At 45.2% G+C, this 22,502-nt stretch overlaps 1 protein-coding gene across 1 annotated transcript in view; it reads right to left on the minus strand.

The window, feature by feature from the left end:
* Positions 1–336: 336 nt before the first annotated feature.
* Positions 337–22,502, minus strand: part of XYLT1 (xylosyltransferase 1) — a 166,589-nt gene continuing 144,423 nt past the window's right edge. The window contains exons 8-12 of the mRNA XM_080981824.1: positions 19,419–19,595; positions 17,089–17,351; positions 15,991–16,186; positions 10,439–10,772; positions 337–6,002 (exon numbers count right to left, since the gene is read on the minus strand). Of these exons, the coding sequence (XP_080837950.1) occupies positions 5,680–6,002; positions 10,439–10,772; positions 15,991–16,186; positions 17,089–17,351; positions 19,419–19,595 (1,293 nt within the window). The 3' untranslated portion in view covers positions 337–5,679. The remainder of the gene's footprint in view (positions 6,003–10,438; positions 10,773–15,990; positions 16,187–17,088; positions 17,352–19,418; positions 19,596–22,502) is intronic.

Consider the following 22,502-nt stretch of genomic DNA (forward strand, 5'->3'; position numbering starts at 1 on the left):
ACTCAGATAGGTGTGCGGAACAGATTTTCATGGGTGTAAAAACCCAGGAGTAATTCTTCCAAGGCACATTCCCCATTGGTGAGAGAGATCCTTGTGTCTTACCATCAACATGTTGCAAAAGGAAAATTGCCGATATTTGCAAAGCCTCCTTTCTTTCTGCAAAAATGGATAATGCTGATCTTTTCTGCAAAAGGATAATGTTGCCCTGTCCCATCCTCCCCCAGGATTTTGCAGTTGTAAACATGTCCTTTCGTGGACTTGCGCAGTGTGTAAAAAGTGACAGTTGTACAGCAGCAGCAGGAGGGTGAGGGGAAAAAAAAAAAGGCCACAGTCATCTCAAGGTGCTTTTGTTTTTTAATACATTGACAATAGTCAAGAGAAAGAATATACAACAGCTAAAATTTCCACACACACACAGTTTTAAGGCCACATTGAAAAAAAGATGAAAGAACTTAAGGCTTCTCTAAAAGGGGCAACTCATAGGATGCCATGGCATGAACACTGAGTTGGAAACAGTCCAGATAACCTGATTTACCCATAGGGAAATCTCTCAACCAACAGCCTCCCAAGCTTTTTTTTAAAAAGGAGCCAGTGCCCCACACTTTTTTGCTGTTGCCATTGCTGTTTGTTAATGGCAACCAACATAAAAAAAAAACCCTACAAAGCACGCTCCATTTCTTCGTCCGGCATATTTCCCCAGCAAATCTGAAGGTGCTGTTCTTTAACAAAGCAACGCCAACCACCTCCTTCCATCAAGGGTGATTCTAATCACAAACGGAACCAAAAGACAACTCATTTTTTTTTTTTTTATAATATACAAATACGGCACAATGAACTGTGCCGGGTAGAAGATCGCTCTGCTATCAGAGGCACCTGTACAGTATCTTGCTGTTTATTTGGCAAGTTCTAATACTTATAAGTTTTCTTTCTTTGTCTTTTTTATTTTAAATTACTAAAAGAGAGAGAGAGAGAGAGAGAGAGAGAGAGAAAGAAAGAAAGAAAGAATTTGCATAGATTGTACATTCAGCTATTTCCCCCCACTTTCCCCAAACCCTCTTTTCTTGTTTTCATTAGGTAAACACGTTTCAAAGTATTAGTGAGGTAGTACCTTTGGTAGCAAAAGAAGGTAACCAAGGCAGAAGCAATTGGGCAGGAAAGTGAGAGAATGAAAACAGGTGGTTTTGGGGAGGAAACTGCAAGGATGGAGGGCCCCCCCTGCAGGATGATGGGAATTGTAGTCCAGCAATATCTGGAGGGCCACAGTTCTCCCCACCATGCCTGATTAACAGCATCTGAACTTGTCAAGAAAAACATGACATAAACTGCTACCGTGATACTAAGCTGGAAAATACATACATATATATTTAATGCTTCGGAATGAAGTGCAAAGGGCCACCTCTGAAGCATCAGGAATCAGGGGAGGGGGAGAAGGAGGAGTGTAAAGAATATTTTGCATTACAGAAGGACTCTTACAGCTGCCTAATGAAAGGAACATAGGAAGCTGCCTTATATTGAGTTAGACCACTGGTCCATCGAGCTCAGCATTGTCTACACTGACTGGCAGTGGCTGTCCAGGGTTTCAAAGAGGTTTCGCTCCCAGCTTTACCCGAAGATGCCAAGGACTGAACCTGGGACCTTCTGCGTGCAAAGCAGAGGATCTACAGCTGAGCTAAGCCCTCCCTACGCTGCTCAGTGGTATCTTGGGGTTTTGTGCTCCCTGGAAGCTCTTGAACAACCACAAAGATTCCTTGCACGAGTTCAAACGTGTTACATTCCGCATGGAGGTGATGGGTAGGTGGAGTGAAAGCGGAGCGCCCAGAATGGTCTAAAGAATTTGGCTCAGATCCTGCACATGGTTACGTGCCGGTTAAGCCACAGATCTAATTCTTCTGCAAATGTGCAAAGAGTTGCATCCACAGGGTGCTGATGTGCTAAGAATGAGTGGATGTTTCAGGCAAGCAGAACCTGGTGGACTCAGCAGTTACTTTCCCATCCGTTCAGCCTGCAGATGAAGCTTTTGGGAATCCCGGTGTAGGGCTTCATCTGTGAGCTAGAAGCTCCAGGCGGTAGATCTGTTTCCACAGTCCACATAACCAGGGAGTCCAGCTCAAGATGAGTCACAGTCTACTGGGAGCAACTGTGGGGATTGCTGCAAGCTGAGTGATCTGCACCATAGATTTAGGAAGCTGCCTTGACCTGAGACGCTCAAGGAGAGGGATGGACAGAATCCCAGCTTGGGCAGATTTGCATATGCATCATTCGGCGCTCAGTGAACACAACCTGAAGCAATGACCCAAGCATGGGAGATGCCTGCCAAACATCAAACGCCATTGGCTCACATCAACTCAGCACAGTCGTTTTCAAGGAAGACCAATTGGGTGCAGCTCAGAGAGTGATGAACACAGATGAATGAATAAGCTCCGCAAGGCTGGATGGAAATCTGGGTTTTCCTTGTTTCAGCATGAGAATGTTGGGCTTCTGGTCTTGGGACGGTTCTCCAGGAGAGAAGGTCTTCTTACAGAAGCACCTAAGCCATGGACAGGGAAATCCATGGCCCTCCAGATGTTATTGGACTCAAACTCCCATCAGCCCTTGCCAGCAGGGACAATGGCAGAGATCATGGAAGCACCATGTGGACCTATAGAACTGTGGCTTTCTAGGATTCTGATAGACATGGATGGGTACACTGATACGAGCAGCTGCTACCTCTGACTGGACGATTTCTGACGGAATGGGTTCCATCCTATCTCCCCTCTTTTATCAGCAATTGGAACATCTAGGTTTTCTTTTTTTGTAGTCAGAATTCTTATTTGGGTGGAAATCAAGAATGCAGGAAAAGGGAAGGGGGAGAAATGAGATGTCTTTTTGTTTTGTTTTGTTTTGTTTTTCTTAAAAAAGGCCTTTTCTTAATAAAGGCAGCTTTCGTTAGTAAGATAAGATAATCTCCAAGCTGCATAAGCAGCACCTACTAATTAGTCATTGACTAAAAATACAAATAAATACCTAAAACCGCCCTCCTATGTAGCCTCCTTTGCTGCCAGCTCTAAACATTTAATGCTCTGCCTTCATGCCAGCACAGCTGACACTGCAATTTCAAAGTCCAAAGCGAACGGTAGTAGCTTTAAACCAAACAGGATGGTGAGAGGAAAAACATTAGCAAGCCACTGGAAACTCAGAAGTTTCTTTTTTTTTTTTACGGTCATCATTGCAGTTGTTTTAAAAGGGAATTTAACTGATTCTTGCGACGTGCTTCTTCTGTCGTCAGGCTCTCCCAACAGATGAGCTTACAGAACAGTGCAAGTCTGTGCAGGTCTACTCAGAAGGAAGCCCCACTAAACTACCGTATTTTTCGCTCTATAAGACGCACTAGACCACAAGAGGCACCTAGTTTTTGGAGGAGGAAAACAAGAAAAAAAATATTCTGAATCTCAGAAGCCAGAACAGCAAGAGGGATCGCTGCGCAGTGAAAGCAGCAATCCCTCTTGCTATTCTGGCTTCTGGGATAGCTGCACAGCCTGCATTCACTCCATAAGACACACACACATCCCCCCTTACTTTTTAGGAGGGAAAAAGTCTTATAGAGCAAAAAAATACGGTAATTGGGATTGAGGCTGCTTCCAGGGTACCAGTTTACCGACCATCCAACCTGATTTGTTTGCAAGGAGATGGTTGTTTGAATGGTCATTCGTTCTGCTTTGTTTGTGAGATGGGTTAGGTGATGTGGTCTTAAAAGCCAACACTTTCCAATCTGCCATCACTTTCCTTATCTCAAGGAAGTTCAGTCTGGGATGGGACGGGGGAAGCTGGTTTGTCACACAGGACCCTCCCGATCAATTACAATTGCACAACTTGAACTTGCCAGTATGTGACTGAATCCCACAGCAAAACAGTGGCAGTCTGGAAGTGCCCTTACGCCCAGGTACGCATGCACAGGATTGCACTAGAGTAGGCCTGAAAGTTTTACACAGGTGCAAAATGGTGGGGGGGGAGAGAAGAGAAAGAAACCTTTTTAGAAAAAATACATTAACTGGCTATTTTTACACAAACACACCCACCTGTATATGTAGATTGCACAATTTATGCCAAAGAGCTTAGCTAGAAATTAATTGGACTAAAATGCCATTTGAATGTTAACAGAATCTATACTTTTTCCTCAGTGTTACGCTGCCTGGGGACCAAATGATATGCCATCAGCTCCCAAAAGTGGAAAAACAACTGTGCTCAAGACCTGCTAAAATGTCACAGGTAAAACACATAAATGCACTCCAGGGGGCGCTGCTCTCCCTCCTATGAAAGAGCAGCTTTTAACACTAGCCCCAAAGAGTCATTTGTCCCAAACTGACCCACTGGGATGATTGCCCCACCAGTCTAGGCCTTGATTCCCATAAGCCCATGTGCCTGTCTTCTTGCTGACAACCATTCTTGGGGGGGGGGGGGGCACAGTGCTGTCATCTTCCTCCTTCTCCTTGCCCTCAGTAGAAATTTATCAGGGAGGAAGATGGGGACAAGACTAGAATGAGTTGCCTCTGCCTTGCACTGGCGCCACCTACTGCTGGTCTTCCTGCCTTGCGCCCTACCCAGGATTCCCTCCTGCAACCTTCTAAAATCAGAATATTGGAAACTGCCTGAAACCAAGCCCAGGGCTGACTGCTCTGACCGGCAGCAGCTCTTGAGGGTCTGAGGCAGAGAGACTCCTTATCCATCACCAGCTCCCTGTAGCTTGAGGATTAAGCACAGGCTGGTGGAAGTAGTTGAACTCTTTCCCTGTTATAACTATATAATAATAATAATAATAATTTATTATTTATACCCCACCCTTCTGGCTGGGTTTCCCCAGCCACTCGGGGAGGCTCCCAACTGAATATTAAAAACACAATACATTAAACATTTAAAACTTCCCTAAACAGCTGCTATTTCCCTGCCCGAAACCACTTCTTAAAAATGCTGGGGTGGAGGAAGGGGTTTCTTCCCATTGGGGCTCTCTGCAAGTGTTTTGTAGTCTGCTATGACAAATATTGAACTCTTGTGAATGTCAGTGAGTTGTGGTGTGTGTGTGTGTGTGTGTGTGTGTGTGACTGAAATAAATAAATAAATACATAGTTACATACTTAACAAAAGGGGGATGTGGAGCCCCAAAACCCGGCTTGGCATAGTGATAATGTCAACACTTTTGCTAGGCTGCTTTGGGAAGTGATGGCATGGGGAACAATGGCAATTTCAGCATTTGAAACCGGCTGCCATTTTGCTACTCATTTCCCATCTATTTATCAGCTCTCTCTCTCTCTCTCTCTCTCTCTGTGTGTGTGTGTGTGTGTGTGTGTGTGTGTGATAAAATAGCCAACATACCTCAGATTGAGGTTTTAAATAATCTGTAGTCTTGATACTGCACCCGCGCTAAAAACTTAAGGCATGTTTTAAAAACCGGTTTCTTTCTCTCCACACCTTCCCAGAGCTTAGAATGACAGCCATTCAATGAAATTAGCTGGCGACCCTCCGTACCACTTCCAGGAACTACATGAAAACTAAATCGTACGTTTTCTTGAAGGATGCCTGGCAGTTAATCCACTTCGAAACCAGCCCAAGTTTAGGAGGGCAGGTGGAGAATCCCGCCCCCTGTGTCACAAGAGCAACCATGTTAAATTCCCTTTTAAAAGCCAGTGAAGGGATGTGTACCCTGTGCTACCTCAAACGGCCGTCGGGTTTAACAGGCCCCAGCTCAGATTTTGGGTCTGGGCTGAGTGAACTCCAAGATGTCTGGCTACAGGCCTGCATGACCGGGCAGGAGGTGGGGCCTGTGCTGCAGATATCCACAGCTGACCACATGCCTCCCACCAGTTTGTCCACCCAGTTCTCCAGCTTGCTGCCCGTAAGGGCTGCATTCTTCTTTGCTTGGTCCACCTGCGCAGCGTCGATGGGGATATTCAGAACTGGGTTGAGGCCTTGGAAACTCTGCTCCATGTAGGCATTCTTTGGAGGTCCGCCGTGCAATCTCGTGGCTTCTTCTGTAAAAACAACAACAAACCGAAATCAATCTGACCTTCAGATCAAAACTACCATTAGCACGCTCTGCGTAGGGCTGCCATTCAAAACCATTTGGTGGTTTAGTGTGGCGGCACCGACCCTTTGGAACTCCCTGCCTCTTGATATCGGGCAGGCACCTTCACTGTGCTCTTTCTAGTGCATGCTAAAAACATTTTTGTTTAGACAAAGCTACCCAGATGTTTAGAATGTTGACGTGAGTTTTTAATGTATCACTACCTTAATTTTTTGAACGTCTTAAATAACTGTTGTTAACTTTTCTTGGTGATGATTTTACTGCTTTGTTTTTTTTTTGTAAACTGCTTTGAGTTCCCTTTGATAAATCAAGCAGCATATAAATTTTATGAAATAAATAAATAAATAAATAAATAAATGTGTGTAAAAGTAACCTCCTAATGACATACTGGCACAGTGTGTAGCAATACAAAAATGGGAACGCCGCCTTCATTAAAAGCAGTACAGTGGTACCTCGGGTTAAGTACTTAATTCGTTCTGGAGGTCCATACTTAACCTGAAACTGTTCTTAACCTGAGGTACCACTTTAGCTAATGGGGCCTCCCGCTGGCGCCACACGATTTCTGTTCTCATCCTGAAGCAAAGTTCTTAACCCGAGGTACTATTTCTGGTTAACGGAGTCTGTAACCTGAAGCTTATGTAACCTGAAGTGTATGTAACCCGAGGTACCACTGTACAGAGCAATCACTGGAATGGACATAACAAGTGCCTTGTGGATCAGCCCTATGGCTCATCGAGTCCAGCATCCTGTTCTCATAGTGGCTGAACAATTGCCTGTGGGAAACCAACAAGCAGGATTCAAGCATGAGAGCACTCTTCCCTCCTGTGGTTTCCAGCAACTGGGATTCTGAAGCCATCCAATTTGGTGCCCTCCCGTGGAAGCAAGTTCCATAGTTTAACTCTGCACTCTGTGAAGAAGTGCTTTCTTTTTATCTGTCTTGAACTTTCTAACATTCAGCTTCATTGAGTGTCCACGGTGCTACATGAAAGGTGCTTAAAACTGCCTGTAGGAAACTAGCTCAAAATTCACATATGGAAATTGGGATAGAGGTGGTTGGGGTTAATGCCAGGAAGGGACTCGCCAAACTCTGCCAAAACATACATACCACCTCCAGGGCAAAATGCCTTCATTCAAGAAGGCCCTCTCAGACTTGGAGAACTATGCTGTGTGTTCCAGTGGGTCTGTGGGCCAGGAATGACATACTAGTGTCTACAATTCCTGCCACGTCGCCGGTGTAATTTGCAACTCATGCCAATTATCTAAGCGCTTCCTTTTGTGAAAGGAAGCAACAGTTTGATCTTCTGTTGTAAATTGGCTAAGGCTCCGTCTCCCTGGCTTGGACACTCTTCGTGGTTGTCTGAGACTTAAGTTTTTTATTTTGAGGTGACCCCCCTCCCTTGCAAGCCCCCCCCCCGGCCAACCCCGATTATTCAGTTATATTAAATATGCTGTTTCTGTCTGGATTATTACGGCTTTGATCATATAATTCGCTTGCCAAGGCAGTTGAATTCTACCTGATTTATTCAGATGGCATGAGCTCTCACTGTAGGCACCTGCTGGATCAGACCAAGGACTTATCTAGTCCAGCATCCTGTTCTTGGCCAACCAGATGCCTGTGAGAAGCCCACAAGCTGGACGTGAGCACAGCTGAACTGTCTCCACTTGCAAATCCCAGCAACTGTCATTCGGAGGCAGGCTGCCTCTGACATGGCCGATCCAGACTTCCTTTTGTGCCACGCCCTCCACCACACTGCCCTCACTCTGAATAGGCACTCAGCCCCATTTTGACATGATCCTTGGGTGGGGTGGGGGTGGGGAATCACTGTGGCTGAAGAAGTTTATGGAAAATGAGCTACCTTCTCCCCATCCTTTAGTTCTGCCCTATTATTTATCCTTCATAAAAGGCAGGTCTCATTATACCGCTCTTTGAATCTAGAGGTGTGTAGTGATTTTCTGTGTGTGGCAGCCTTGGCATTGTTCACAAAATATCAGAAAAATGGCTCTTAGAGATGTCCTAATTTTTCTGTCAGTTTCACAGCATTTATCTGGCATTAGAAGTAAGTTTAAGTAATGCAAGTGGTGGCAAAGCGAAAAAATGCTGAAAGAAGGAAGAAAAAAGGAAGAAAAGAAAGCTAAGAGGCTTTGTAACAATTTTCCGCATGCAGCATAATGTTTCTGAACTGCAAGGTCCTGGAGAGGCACACTCAGAAGCTCACACTGCGAATGCTCTTCTAAACTTCTAATCTCAGTGTGCCTCTTGAAATCATGTATCCTTTTCCACGATATTCCAACTGTGTGGACTTCAGGCTCCCAAATGTGGCCCTTCAGACCTCTCTGTCTGGCTCTGGGCTCTCTCAAGGCCACATACCCTCTTGGGCCACATCTTGAACCATCCCTGCTTTGTCCTGCTCCTTTTTTCTTCTTCCCTGGCTGTGAAATGTGTCCTGGAACCCTGATAATGCCTCTTGCTTGCCTTGTGATGCTTAGAGAGGGGTGTCACGGTGCATAGAAACTATCGTAATAAAATTATTTATATGCCACCCATCTGACTGGGTTACCCAAGCCACTCTGGGCAGCTTCCAACAAATGAAAACACAGTAAGATGTAACAAACACTAAAAACTTCCCTACACAGGGCTGCAGAACAAAGGCAAAATATACACACATTGCTCTGCCTCCTTGCGCTTCTGGCCTCATAGCATGTAGCCTTGGGAATGGAAATGAAAATGGGGGTGGGAAAGGAACGGAGCGTCCTGGAAGAGGGCATGACTGTCTGCTTGAACAGGAGCACCTGAAACTGCAACAGGTCCCCCTTCTATACCTGTATTTTAGACGACAGCACTGCATTGGTTCCTTAGTTTAATCAGTACCTAAAGCCACCCCTTGCACCTTGAGTTGCACCAGTACAATAAATAATAGAAGGGCAATGTTTTTCCCCAGTAATGAACTCCTTCCTCAAGTCAGTAGAATCTCTGTGGTCATTATCATAGCGCTTGACTCTAACAGGCTCTTCTGCTGAAATTAAGGAAAGTTAACGGTGCTTTAACTTTTTTTGGACTGCATCCTGCGTTGTACTAACAAGCAGTCATGATGCATCAGATCAAAGGCTCATCTAGTCCAGCATCTTTTTGTCCTACGGTGGCCAACCAGATGCTTCTGGGACGCTGTAATGAGTTGCAGGGGCTCATTCGCCAGCACTTTGCCCTTTAAAGAGGCCCTGATCCCCTACCACCAAGCAGCAAACAAGGAATGGCTTCTGAGGAATCCTTGCCTGGATTCCTGCGCTGGAAGGAGCTAAGCAGTGCCCTCCCATTCACCTGCCTGATGGGAGGGGAGGTGTACAGCTGCCTCAGCCAAAAGAGAAAGGACAGGAAACCTCTGCCACATCCACACCACACATTTAAAGCAGTACAATACCACTTTAGACGGTCATGGCTTCCCCCAAAGAATTATGGGAGCTGCAGGTTGTTAAGGATACTGAGGGTTCTTCGCAGACCCCTGCTCCCCTCACAGAATGACGATTCTCAGAATGGCTTAACTGTGAGGGGGATTGGGGCCTCCTAACAGCTCTCAGTACCCTTAACAAATTAGCACTCCCAGGATTTTTTGCGGGACGTCTCGATTCTTTAAAGTGGTATCATACTGCTTTAAACGTATGGTGTGAATGTGACCCAGGAGGATGCAAACAGTCTCAGAGAAGCAGGACAGCGGAAACAGGCCGGAATAGTTAGGCCTGTGAAGCCACAGACCTGAAATAAATCCATCCTTACAGCAGCCCTGACAGGAGTCAGTGCCTTCTTTGACCCCTTAGGTGTGAGCCTATGGAAGATATGGAACATGCTTTTGTTGACATCTCTTCCCCCTCTAGGATGCAGCACAGAAACCAACAGGCAGAATGTGTTCATCGTCTGCTATTACTCTCCAGCTGCATGCTTACTTAAACATTTATATATGCAAAATGAAGTGTTAATTGCTGCTTATCAATTTTTTAGTATGTTGCAGTGATATTGTATGTCTTATTATGCATTGTTACCATATCACTGTATTTAGACTTTGTGAACGGCTTTGAGCAGAGATTTGCTTGAGGAAAATGTGGTGTGTAAATAAACTGACAATCACAAAACAACGACAATTCAGAGGCAATACCCCCCTGCCTGATCCTGGAGGTACCATGTATCCCTCATGGCTAGCAGCCGTAGATAAACATTACGTTCCATTGTATTTCCTTAATTCCCTTTTAATGCAATCTAAGTTGGTGGCCACCATCATGTTATGAGAAAAATAAGAAGAGGCTTTCTGGATCTGACCCAAGCCCCATCTTAGTTAAGCACCTGTGGCCAAGCTGTAATTGCAAATAACGGTTTGGTTCGCAAAAAGGACTTACCTTGCCTGATGCTTTGCCTGTTGGAAAATGTCAGAGGAGACACCAGGAATTTGGTTTCCGCTACAGGGACCCAGTGATGCAGGATCTTAACAGTCCAGATTCCGGGGCGGAGAGGCAAATTCAACGGCGGCTTGTAGTGCGTAAACTCTGCACTGGATTCTATTAGGATATCATATGTGGCGGCGATAGTGTTTGTGGGGTCTACCCAGATGACAGTAACAGTGACGTTGGGGCCCTTCCCCCATTTCTGCATGCCGATTGGTTCATCCATGGGCCCAATGAGTCCCCCAAAGTTCCGGAATATTCTCTCCTTAGCATCCCAGTCGGTTCCAATCTGAAGGGTAAACAGAAGCACTGCACATCAGGTAACACTGAAAGAAACAACCAACTGCTTTAAAAATCAACATATTCTGTTCTTTTTTGTAATTGCCGCGTTGGATGGCTGCTATAAGGTCCTGGGTCCTGAGTTGCTCTGCTGCTCTCCATCCCACTGTTTTTGGTTTTTTTGGGGGGAAATTATCTTCTAAGGGAGAGATAAATGGAGCTAAATGATTGACGGAGGCAGCCAGTAGCCACCCTTCCTGTGCATCTGTGAATGCAATCTCTGTCTCAATGCTAGGGACCAGAGATGGGGTTCTGTGGGGTCGCAGGGAGTCAAAGAACAATTACTATTCCTGCAGCAGGGTCCTCATCTCCAGCACACTGGGGCCACCCAATCTGCATGAAGGGGGAGCTTTTGCGCAACTGAGAAGAAGTGCTTTCACCTTCTGTGCTCACTGGAGCCAGACTGAAAGGAGGCAAGTCAGTCCCTGAGGACTGTCTCCTAGGGTCACTCTGGAACAGGCAAGTGGCAATAACATTGAGGAGGTGGAGCTCTTCTGTTCTGTAGCTCTAAAGCTAAGCATTTAGGAATGCCGGAAACACAAGGTGTGTGAGTTTCAAGAGAATGGTGTGCAAGTTCTGTGACATACAAGGGAAACACAACTTGATTTTCCCTGATATACTCAAAATGATTTCCTCATATTTTGCTGGCATCTGTCTGTCTCAAGAGACAATGGAGTGCACCTCTGGGGATGAAGCCAAACCGCTGCGTTAACAGCACAGAAATGACCTCTCTGAGGAGCAAGCCAAGGCAGCGTGTATGGAGGCTCTGGGCTACTCAGACAACAAGACCCCCTCCTCATTCTTGCTCATGTGGTCCAAAGGAAAGCAGAGCAATACGTTTGGCACCAGCCTGGCTGCAGGAGTTGCTGGAAGAAGGCGTACAAGGCACCATCCTATTGTCTTAGGGACTCCACTCTGGATTTGTGTAGGGTTTACTCCTTAGCCTGTTCTTCTCCCGAAAATATCCCGCAAGGCAGTGGAAGTTTAGGATCAGAGTTTTGGTTCTCCTAGATGGGATGGGCTACCTTCTCAGGCTGAGAAGCCCCATCTGCCCCAGTTATATGTGCACAGAAAATAGATCTAGTAGATCTAGTAGAAAACCAGTGCATCATTGCAATGCATCCCTAATTATTATTAATGCAAAATCATAGGATCATTGTATAAATATAGAAGGCTGTATAGTCTCAGAAAGGGGTGTGGCTATGAGGGGGTCACAACTGTGACTTATCATGAAGGGGACCTGCACTTCTACATTTACCACTGCTTTACTTCTGAGGACCCTTCACAATTCTTGTTGGCACTAAAGCACTGATGCTTGTAATATGTTACCTGCAGGTTGCCTGCTCAGCCTGACACCACCTGGAACAGCTTCAACTGATTTTTTTTTAATGCCCAGTAGGTGGTGGCAGGAATGAAGGGAAGAATCACAGAACAACAAGTTTCTATATAGAACTACACAGATTTACAACCAACCACAAACATTGAGCAGACTTTACATTTTCTTAGCTGTTCTCTCCCCATCACCCCAATGTTTCAGTTATGCCTGAGATAGCTGTAATAGTTTGTTACTATCCAAGGGGCAACAGGGACACAAGTAACTGCAATTAAATGTGGCATGCACCGGTTGCTGAAAGTATTTGTAATCAGCGAAGTATGAACTCCCCAGGCCACACACACGAGGAGGAAGAAGGTGGAAGAAGGTACAGAAGTCACAAATCCAATGAAACGATGCCTCGGCTGATGACAAAAGCAGATTCCTGGGCCTTCAGATCATCACTCAGGTCTCTCTGCAAGCACCACTGAGCCACTGGTTGGTGATCCTTGCAGAGAGCAGTGTGTGGAGATTTGAAGCCCCGACTATCAGCTGATTGTTGGGGCATCAAAGCGCTGGGGCAAAAATGGGTCCCTGGTTGTCACTGTGATGGTGGGTGATTGGCAGGTTGGCAGCCTTACCCACCCATTTAACGTGGCCCTCAGGGGGTGGGAAAGATAAGGATCTGGCCTTCTGGTATGCAGCATTGAAACAGAAAGTAAAGTTGGAGGTGACAACCCTATTGTGTTTATTTTATCTGAGTATCTCCAAGACCTGGAAGAATATCCTACCCTGTCCCAGCCAGAAAGAATAAAAGGAACAGATTCTCAGAATGCCAAATTCAACTTCGGGAAAATCCAGGGGCTCAGGATGATCATGCTTAAGGAATCTGATCTTCGATAATTCCCGTATGAACTGACCTGATTGGCACCTCCTGGACGAATGCGCAGATTGGGACCCAGTTACTCACTAGCTTTTGGCTTCCCCCATGCAGTTCATGTAAGTGCAGCCCTGCTGGATCAGGCCAGTGGTCCATCTAGTCCAGCATCTTGTTCTCATAGTGGTCCACAAGATGCCTATGGGAAGTCTACAAGCAAGACTTGAGCGCAAAAGCACTCTGTCCTCCTGCAGCTTCCAGCAAGTGGCATTCAGAAGCAGTACTGCCTCCAACATGGTGTCTCTCCTGCTGAGATGCATGGCCTGTTGCATTCTCCACCTCAGCTGGTCAGGAGTAGGACCTGTCCTATCAAGCATGCATTTCCTGTGATAAAGGTAGCTTTCTTACTTTTCTAAACTCAGTCCCAGTGTGATTGCAACAGGGATTCTGCATCAAGTTCACTTCTGCTAAGCATTTAAACTCCCAAAGTCACCACTTTCTGTACTGCAGACAGGCTGATCACCACTGTGTCTCATTCATCCCCTTGTACTTCTCTGCCATCAGAGAATCCACTCAGTTGCAGTTTTCCTCTGAAGAGGTTGGGAGGGGGGAAGGGTGCTCCTTAACTCCCTACTCAGCTTTTGCATCACTTATTCCGGTCCCTGCTTGGGTTTGCACTTAAAATTTGCCCAAGATAAATTATGCCTTGATTACTAGCTTGTGTCTCATTGCTCACCACAAACGGGGACCATTAGGTCCACACAGAAGACACTAATTGCCTGCCGCCCAGTTCACTTTGTTCTCTGTGATGAATTGCAACTGCTAACGAGGCTAGAAACAAACTTTTTTTGAGTTCCGCCGATAAGGCTTAGTGCAGAAGTCCCTGAATGCCTAAATGAAATCCAAGTCCATCTTTCTCCTTCCCTTTGGATGGACGTCATCTTTCTCAAAAAACAAAAAACACAAACACAAATGAAGAGGTGATACCTATGTCACATGGAATTAACCTTCTACTGGGAAACTGCCACCCTGTGGAAGTGGTTGGACTCCAACTCCCAACATCCACAGCCAACATGGCTGACAATGAAGGGTCATGGGAGCTGTAGTCCAGCAACATCTGGAAGACCACAGGCTCCCCATCTCTGTGCCCCAGTGAACAAAATAGTGTTTATCTGTCTCAGTACTGTCACTACCAGGGATGGGAAACCTTTTTGGCTTGGTAGGCTGGAACCTTCTTGATCCTCACCCCCGCAGACCAACTTTGACTGGTGGGTGGGACAATCACCTGGCTGGCCAGTCACCTGACATCATGATGGCATCTGATGATTGACAGATGTGTTGCCCCAACCACTAGTTAAAGTGGCTTGCAAAGCTGATTTCTGTAGGGTGATCAAGTTCCCATCAGCTGCAAGGCAGTGACTTCAACCCTGCTTTCTGTGGGAATTGATCATATGATTGACTATTGCCAAGGACATGTATCGGCCCGGTCCAATTTTTAAGGCTCTGATGCTAATGGAGGAGTATCAATTCTGACCCCTGAAAAATGAGTCCTAAAGCTGCTGATTCTTGGAGAAGGCAGGTGAGCAGGCAGCAATTGTAAGTAGGAGGTGCAGCAGCAGTAGGGCCAAATGGGGGCCCCTGGGAAAGCTGTAGGCCTTGGCGGATGCTGAACAATGTTGACCAATGTTGGCCAGCCCCCAATTTGAGTTCAACCAATGGGATCTTTAATAGGTTAGGTTGACGCTTGTAACTATACTGCAAGTAAAACCTAGACATACTGTTTCAGTTGTTATCTTGCATGTGCGTTTCTCATTAACTTGCGAGATGCCCTCACACCAGCAAAACAACAGAAGAATTGCCAATCCCAAGAAATACAGTTGGTGCGATCATTTGTCAGGACATGAAAACGGCAATTCAATCCACTGATATCTCAATAAACAGAACAAGACCAGCATCCATCTCCTTAATAGGACATTAATGTCGCCGATTTGCCACACATGCCATTAAAAACACTGAAGCCTACCTAAGCCTCTCTCAATTGCCAAAGAAAATGCAGAATTTATAGGCCAGGACATAATGACTACGAACAAAAATTTGTTCAATTAGCTGTGTGGGCTTTAATTAAAATTTGTGATTTAGCAAGAAAAAATGATGAAATAAATAGCTTTAGGCAGCTGTGCCATTTGCAAAGAATATGTGGCTCAGGATGAGAGCAGTTTCGCACTTGACAGAGTCGGACTGAAATCAGGGAGACTAAAATCCAATTCAGCCATCAAAGTCATTGGATGACCTTGGGCCAGTCACTCTCCCAGACTACCTCGCAGGGTTGTTGGAAGGATAAAATGTTGGGGGTGGGAGAGAATTATGCACGCAATCCCGAACACCTTGAAGGACGGGTGGGGATTAAATGGAATCAATAAAAATTTAAAGCAATTATTACAAGGAAACATCCTCTTGGCAGGCTAAGAAATTCCTTGGCAGGCTAAGAAAATCCGATCTTACCTGCTGAATTGACGCTTATAATCACTGAATTATAGAGTTGCAAGGGATCCTAAGGGTCATCAAGTCCAACCCCCTGCAATGCAGGTTTTGTTTTTGCCCAAGGTGGAATTTGAACACACAACCCTGAGGTTTAGAATCTCGTGCTCTACCGACTGAGCTATCCACAGGGCAAATGGGTTAAGCAACATCTCTCTTTGAATTTTCTGCACACCTGATAAGAATTTTCTGAGCAAGATTGGATTTTCTCAAGGTACAGCCTTAGAACAGTGAGAAAAGCTCTGGGACCCAGGGGAATGAATTGGTACACAACACAGTGCAGTCAAAATGGGGGTCAAATGAAAGTGTGGAGAAGTCCATATCTGGCAGATCTGGCCTCAGTTAGGAAGTAGGAGTCATGGTAGTTTCAGAACAAAGAAAAGGAAACCTTGTTCAGTTTAAAAGAGGAAGGGAAAAACAAAAGATAACAGCAATGCTTACCTCAGAGAATTGCAGCCTTCCAAAATCACTTGGTGGACTTGCAATTTTGAATACCTTTTTGGGCATCACCCATGTCTCTAAGGTCTCCAGCTTACTGGCAGCCAGATTGGTAGCATGGTGCTTGACAAGGAAACCCTGAAAATGATCAGCAAGGAAGTAGAGTTGGACGGAGAATGGGTGGCCCATTGGGTAGTACCTGGAAAACATAAATGCCAATGGAGAAGAGTCTGATTAGCTGCGGAACAACAGAGTTAGTGGTTTGGCAGTGGGTGAGGTTCTTACAGCTACAGTGATGTTAAGTTCATTGGAATGAAGATGTGCGACACTGCTTCTTAAACCTCTGTTTTTAAGCCTGGGGGGGTGGGGCTTGGCAAAGGGCACGGAGATGGGACCCTGGAGAGCAAGGACTCTTAATCCTCAGCAGTTAATTGAGAGCTATTGAGAGCTGCCATTTACTTTCACCACAACCCCTTGGGGCAATTCGGCATTTGCGGGTCCTGTGGGAAATTTAAATGGCAGCTCCCAGACTCACAAACTTTTAAAAATTGCACTGGCTGCCAGCTGGCTATTGGGCTAAGTTTAAGGTGTTGGTTGTGGTGTATAAACTCCTCTACAGTACATCTTGGGACCAGGATACCTAAAATATCCATCTTGCCCCTTATATACCCAATCAATCACTGTGCTCTGCAGGACAGGGCCTCTTGCAGAGTCCACGCCTCATGATATACAAATCTGGCTTTTAATGCTATGGTACCTCCCTTCTGGAATTCCCTCCCATTAAATATTAGACAGGTGCTACCCTTGTTGTCTACATAAATAAAGCTGAAACGTGCAGTCGCAATCCATGAGTGAGTGAGAGTGAAAAGGGTATTATTGGAGAGAAAGAGAAATGGAGACTGGAGATTGGCAAGAGAGAAACAGGGAGAAGGGGACTCCCTGCTCATTTTTGACTCTGTCCTGTGCCCACCAGCTTAGCTTCTTGATCCCTGTTGGCTTGCAGCTGCTGACAGATTAGCTCAGAGGGAATGTAGACCTCAGCTGTGTGGAGAAGAAGAGGTATATGCCACCTGCTGTAGACTGAAGGAACTCTGAACTTACCGGCAGCTGTTTTCACCATCAGTGTGGAAGGAGGTTTCTGCTCTCCTCAGGCCCAAGCGAGCAAATGAGTGGTACATGGTCAGCATGACGTCACTGATGCTATGGATCCCGTCTGGTTCGTCATAGACATTCTCCCAGTACGATCTCAGGCCTGGAGTGCCCGATGGGTAGTTGCCATACAAGTAGTAATCCAGCTGGCCAATTATTTCTTGATTCACCACCGCTTCAAATTTGCGCGCAAAGAAGGTCGGTCTTGTGGTTTGCTGTGTCAATAAGAACAATTTGTTTACAACGTGGTTTCTGTGGATTTTTTTTGAAGAACACAAGGTTCCCACCTTACACGTCATGCTGATGCAAGATCGGATGTCAGAAAATTCCAGCAAAAACGGGACATAAAAAGTTCAGATGTAGAGAAACCGGGGTGGGGGTGGGGGTGGGAAGAAAAAGCCACTTGCAATGTGTCAGCACAGTCCTGGCAGGTTGGAAGAATGAGTATCAAAGAGATGAGACCCAGTAATTTAATTGTGAACTTTTGTGTATGGGTGATTTGCTGTTCGAGCGCAGGGGTTGCCAACCTTTTTGCGCCAATGAGCACATTCAGAATTTTGAGAAAGTGCTGCTAGCATCAGTCACAAAATGGCTGCCTTGAGCCTGGCATAACACAAATGGCTGCCATGGGTGGGTGGGTGCCATAACTTAAAATGGCTGCCATGGGGGCATGACATAAAAGCTTCAATGTAAGAGAGGCTTTGTCAGTGCAAACAGGAAATGAGCAGGGAAAGCAAATCGTCTCTTGTGTGTTTTTGAGGGGATATTTATTCAGACCTTTTGTGAACACCACAGGACGCACTGGTGGGTACACTGGTGTCTGTGGAAGCTATGTTATGTTAACAAGTGTTTGGGAAAGTGGATGCTGGTGATAGGGGGCTCTTACATTTTTGTATAACAGGCTGAACTGGGATGCTGCTCACGGTTTATGTGTTTCTCTAACACCGCTCTGTTAGACTGTAAAAGCCTTCTTTGTTTTCTGCACATTTTTTTTAATAAAGAGGGATAGAAAGTGTCAAGCTTGAAAGCGCCAAGATCAAAAGGTGCAACATGCCTTCTGAAAAGTCAACACCACCCGTCAAATTTGCTTTCGGAGTGGCTCCAATTATGTTTATTCTCTCCATTTGCAGCCAGAATGCCTGGAATGCATGAAGCATTCTCACCAGGAATACAGGTTTACTTTTGGGCAGGGGGTGGGAAATCAGTGTCCCTCCAGAACTTGTTGGGCAACCCAGCTACCTGAGATGCTTAAAACTGAAAATGCCAGCAACTGAACCTGGGACCTCATTTGTGCAAGTGGGAGCCCTCCACCCCGTGTTTGGAATGAACTAGTTTGGTTTAATGAAGTTTACTGAATGAGTTCAAAAATATCTGAACTATGCCTGAACATATAGCTCCCATAATTGCTGAGAACAGAATGTGAACTAAATTCATTTTGGGGTGGGACTTTGACTGATTTCCAGTTCATCATCTCTTACATGTGTGGGTTTTTTTTAATGCTTCAGACACTTTGGGCCTTTAAGCTTCAAGATCATAATTTCTGAGGAAAAATAGAATCATAGAATGAAAAGATGAGCCAAAAAAATTATAGAATTGTAGAGTTGGAAGGGACCATGAGGGTCAGATCCAGTCCAACCCCCTGCAATGCAGGAATTTTTTGCCCAACGTGGGACTCAAACCCATGACTCATGCTCTGCTGACCGAGCTATAAGTAAACAATTCACATTCCACTGTGTGCATGCACTTTTGGATGTTTTTAGCCTTCTTAATTATATTTTATACTTCAGCACAGCAGCCAGTAACATTCTGCATGTTGGGGGTTTTTTTGGGGGGGGGGCTGAGGGTCCTTTGGTTGAATTTGAATTGAACTGTGAACTGAACTAGCTTGTTCTGTAAAGGGATGAAAGCGAACTTGCATTGGTTCCTTTCTGGACATGTTGAGCTTGAACTAGATTCTTTAAAAAAACTAACATTCAAAGCTCTAGATACACCATAGACTGAAACACCAGATGGAGCTTCTGTGGGAGGGAAGGGCAGCTGGTTCTAGATTCAACCCTTGGCATCATCGTTTAAAAAAGAAAGGAAAAAGGACCAGGCGGCAGTGACCAGAACTCATGGAGAGTTGCTGTCAAGTAGAGTATGGGATAGAGCAGAAGCTCTCAGCATGGTGTCCTCCGGTTAATGATGGACTCCAACTCTCACACATGAGAACGTAAGAAAAGACCTGTTGGATCCAGCCTTACGATGGCGTGACTAACAAACCTGATAAAATACCAACTTACCTGAAATCGGTGGAAATCGGCCGGCTTGAAATCATTAGGGGAGCAGCCGCACCAGTCCACAATATTCTTGTACTGGCATTTGCAACCCAGCTTGCGGTTCCAGTTTGTGATGTGCAGGTTGTTGTCCACCATTGTGTTGCAATGAGGGCTGTTTTCCAGGACGGTGTGGAAGAAAGACTGTTGGGAGGTGGGGGGAAACACAAAACTCAGTGGCGTTGGTACATTAGAGTGAGAGGACACTACGGTCACATCCATCCCGTGCTTTCACGATACGGTTTCCACCAAAGAATCCTGGGAGCCACAGTTTGTTAAGGGTGCCGACCTCACAGAGCTACCATTCCTAGCACCCTTAACCAATTATAGTTAAAGTGGGGGGTAGGAATGCTTAAATGTATGCAATCAAGCACATTAAGAGAAGGTTACTAGCATATGGGCTGAAGAGATCACGTAGTGCGCTGCACTTGTTCTCAAACCTTTTTTCTCTGTGGACCGCTTGAAAATTGCTGGTGTGTGTGTGTGTTATTACTATTTTATTTATTTGCAGCATTTATACCGCACCCTTTTGCCAAAAAGACTCTCAAGTGGTATACGAAAAGGGTACCAAGCAATGCCGCATTTACGTATAAGCTAAACAAGCTATAGTTTAGGGCCCCACTCTCTTGGGCCCGCCAAAAAAATTAAAGAAAAAAACAACACTGGATGTACATTTCCAAAATATAAGATAAGTTCAACAATTACTTTGATAAAATACACATTTTGTTACGTGCAAAGGGCTTTAGATACCTATTAGGTTCATAAATTACCATATAGCATATATTCAACACAAAAAAACAGTGACAATTTGTTGTTGACAAAGGACAGCTGGACATATAAAGGGCCCCATTACCTTCAGCAGCTTAGGGCCTCATCAAACCTAAATCCAGCCCTGGTACCAAGATTATGAAGCTCCCTCCCCAAAATAAGTTATGCCGACCCCTTTTCTCTTGAATTTTAGGAAGACAGAAAGATTTTATTAAGCTGCTGTGTCAATGCATTTTAAAATCGAATACATTGTTTTCTCTCTCTCTCTGGCTGCTGTTTTAATAATTTAATTGACGTGTTTGGTATTTTTGATTATTACAAGATCTCTCATTGTGGTTTTTTTGGGTTTTTTGTGTGTGTTTTGCTGTAGTGGGGAGGAGATTAACCTTGAGGAAAATTTCCCTATTAATTATTTAAAAATGACAATTCTAGAAGATAGCCTGGGACAGTTATTGCATTTTAGATTTCTGGAACAGGAAAGTGGTTTTATAACACGAACACTGAGAAGCGCCACAGGAAGGAGCACCTGAAGGAGGAAGAGATCATATTTAATTCTGTTGTTTTGCATTTAAAGTTGCATCTCCAGTCAGGCTCCTTTTCCCCCTCAGATAAATTTCCCAATGTGGTGGTGGTGATTTCAAGGTCAAAATCTCCCACCAATTAACGTGAGGAAATAGTAAAAGTAATAAAAGAAAAGACAACCACCCCAAACCAAGCCAATTCCTCTCTGTCTACTACCGCTGATTTATTTGGAAGTTGCAATGTGCCCATAGGTGAAACTGACCTCGCAGTGAAAGACCCAGTTTGCCCCAAGGCAACAGAAGGGACGCTCTGTCTCTTGCAATTATTTCCGAAGCTGCTAAGTCTATTTGCCAATGCAAGGCAGTGAGAAATTCCAGTGGGTTTCTTCTTCTTCTAATTGTACCACTGTAATTTCGGTGTTTACTTAAATCCCATAGTAATGGAGACTGACAGGCCCAGCACCACCACAAGGCACCCTCAGGCAGTTACTGGGGCCCCAGCATCTCTGAGAAGTTTTGCTCACATTCATAACTGGGGTGGGGGGCAGAGGATCTGTTTGGTATCCAGAAGACCCCAGATTCAATCTCTGGCATCTATAGTTAGGGTTGAGAAAAACCCCTGACTGAAGCCTTGGAGAGCCATGTTCATGCTATACATTTAAAGCACTATGGCACCAACAGTTATGGCTTTGACCAAGGAATTCTGGGACCTGGTTAGCTTTGTCAAGGGTGCAGAGTTCCCTGTGAGAATAGACTTATTGTTACCATACTCTGGGAATTGTAGCTCTGCGGGGGTGGGGGTGGGAAGGGGTCTCCTAAAACCTCTAACCACCTTAGCAAACTACAGCTCCCACAATTCTTTGGGACAAGTCACGAGTGTTTAAAGCGGTATCATTGTGGTTTAAATGTATGGAGTGAATGTGGCCTCGATATAAGGGAAGCTTCCTATCTTCCCATGTCCAGGAAGGCTTTGTTTTTTGGGACAGTGGCGAGGATTTTTCTTCTCCCGGACCTTATGCACCCCCCCCCCCATGTTATGAGCTACAACTCCCAATTTCCCTGACAGACTGTGTGGCTGGGGCTGATGGGAGTTATAGTCCAACACTTCCGCACATCAGGTTGGACAAGGCCGGGCTAGGTTAACATGAGAGTGGGCTCCCTATTTATTTATCTTTATTATTATTTTGAAGGAGTCAGATACAAAACCTAGCCGAGGAAATCTTGTGGGTAGAAAAACTGAAACAGGATAAACACTGGGCGGTGAAAAAGCAAAAGGCCTTTACAGAACAGTGAGTTCTTTTGTAAAATATCAACTATAGGGTGATCTACAGACACACGGAATGGCATTAGTATGGTTGACCGCCTATCCCCCTGGACAAGCCCCTTGCCCCCTTTTAAAAAAATGTTAAATGACAGGCCAGTGAATATGGATTTTACGCTTGAATTGTCTAGTTAAACCCATTAAGGCAGACATTGTCATTCAGGCAAAAAGCCGGGACTGAGGAGGGGAGGGGAAGAGAAACCTACCCAATTACCCACTGCCCTGTCCTTTTATACTAGCAGAGAAGGCCGTTGCAAAGATAAGCAGAATAAAAGGTTAACAGAGTTGAAAGGGAAGACGATACCTTTCGTTTCCCTTTAGGAGAAGCAGGATTAAAAGGAGAACATTTAATATATGTGTAAGCGAGAAGGAGAAAGGGGATCAGTCGTCTTCTGACTGCATTAAGGTCTAGTGGATAGAAGAAAGATGGATGTCACCTAT

The sequence above is a fragment of the Podarcis pityusensis genome (assembly GCF_964106645.2).
Source record: "Podarcis pityusensis genome assembly, chromosome: 14".
Taxonomy (NCBI): Eukaryota; Metazoa; Chordata; class Lepidosauria; order Squamata; family Lacertidae; genus Podarcis; species Podarcis pityusensis.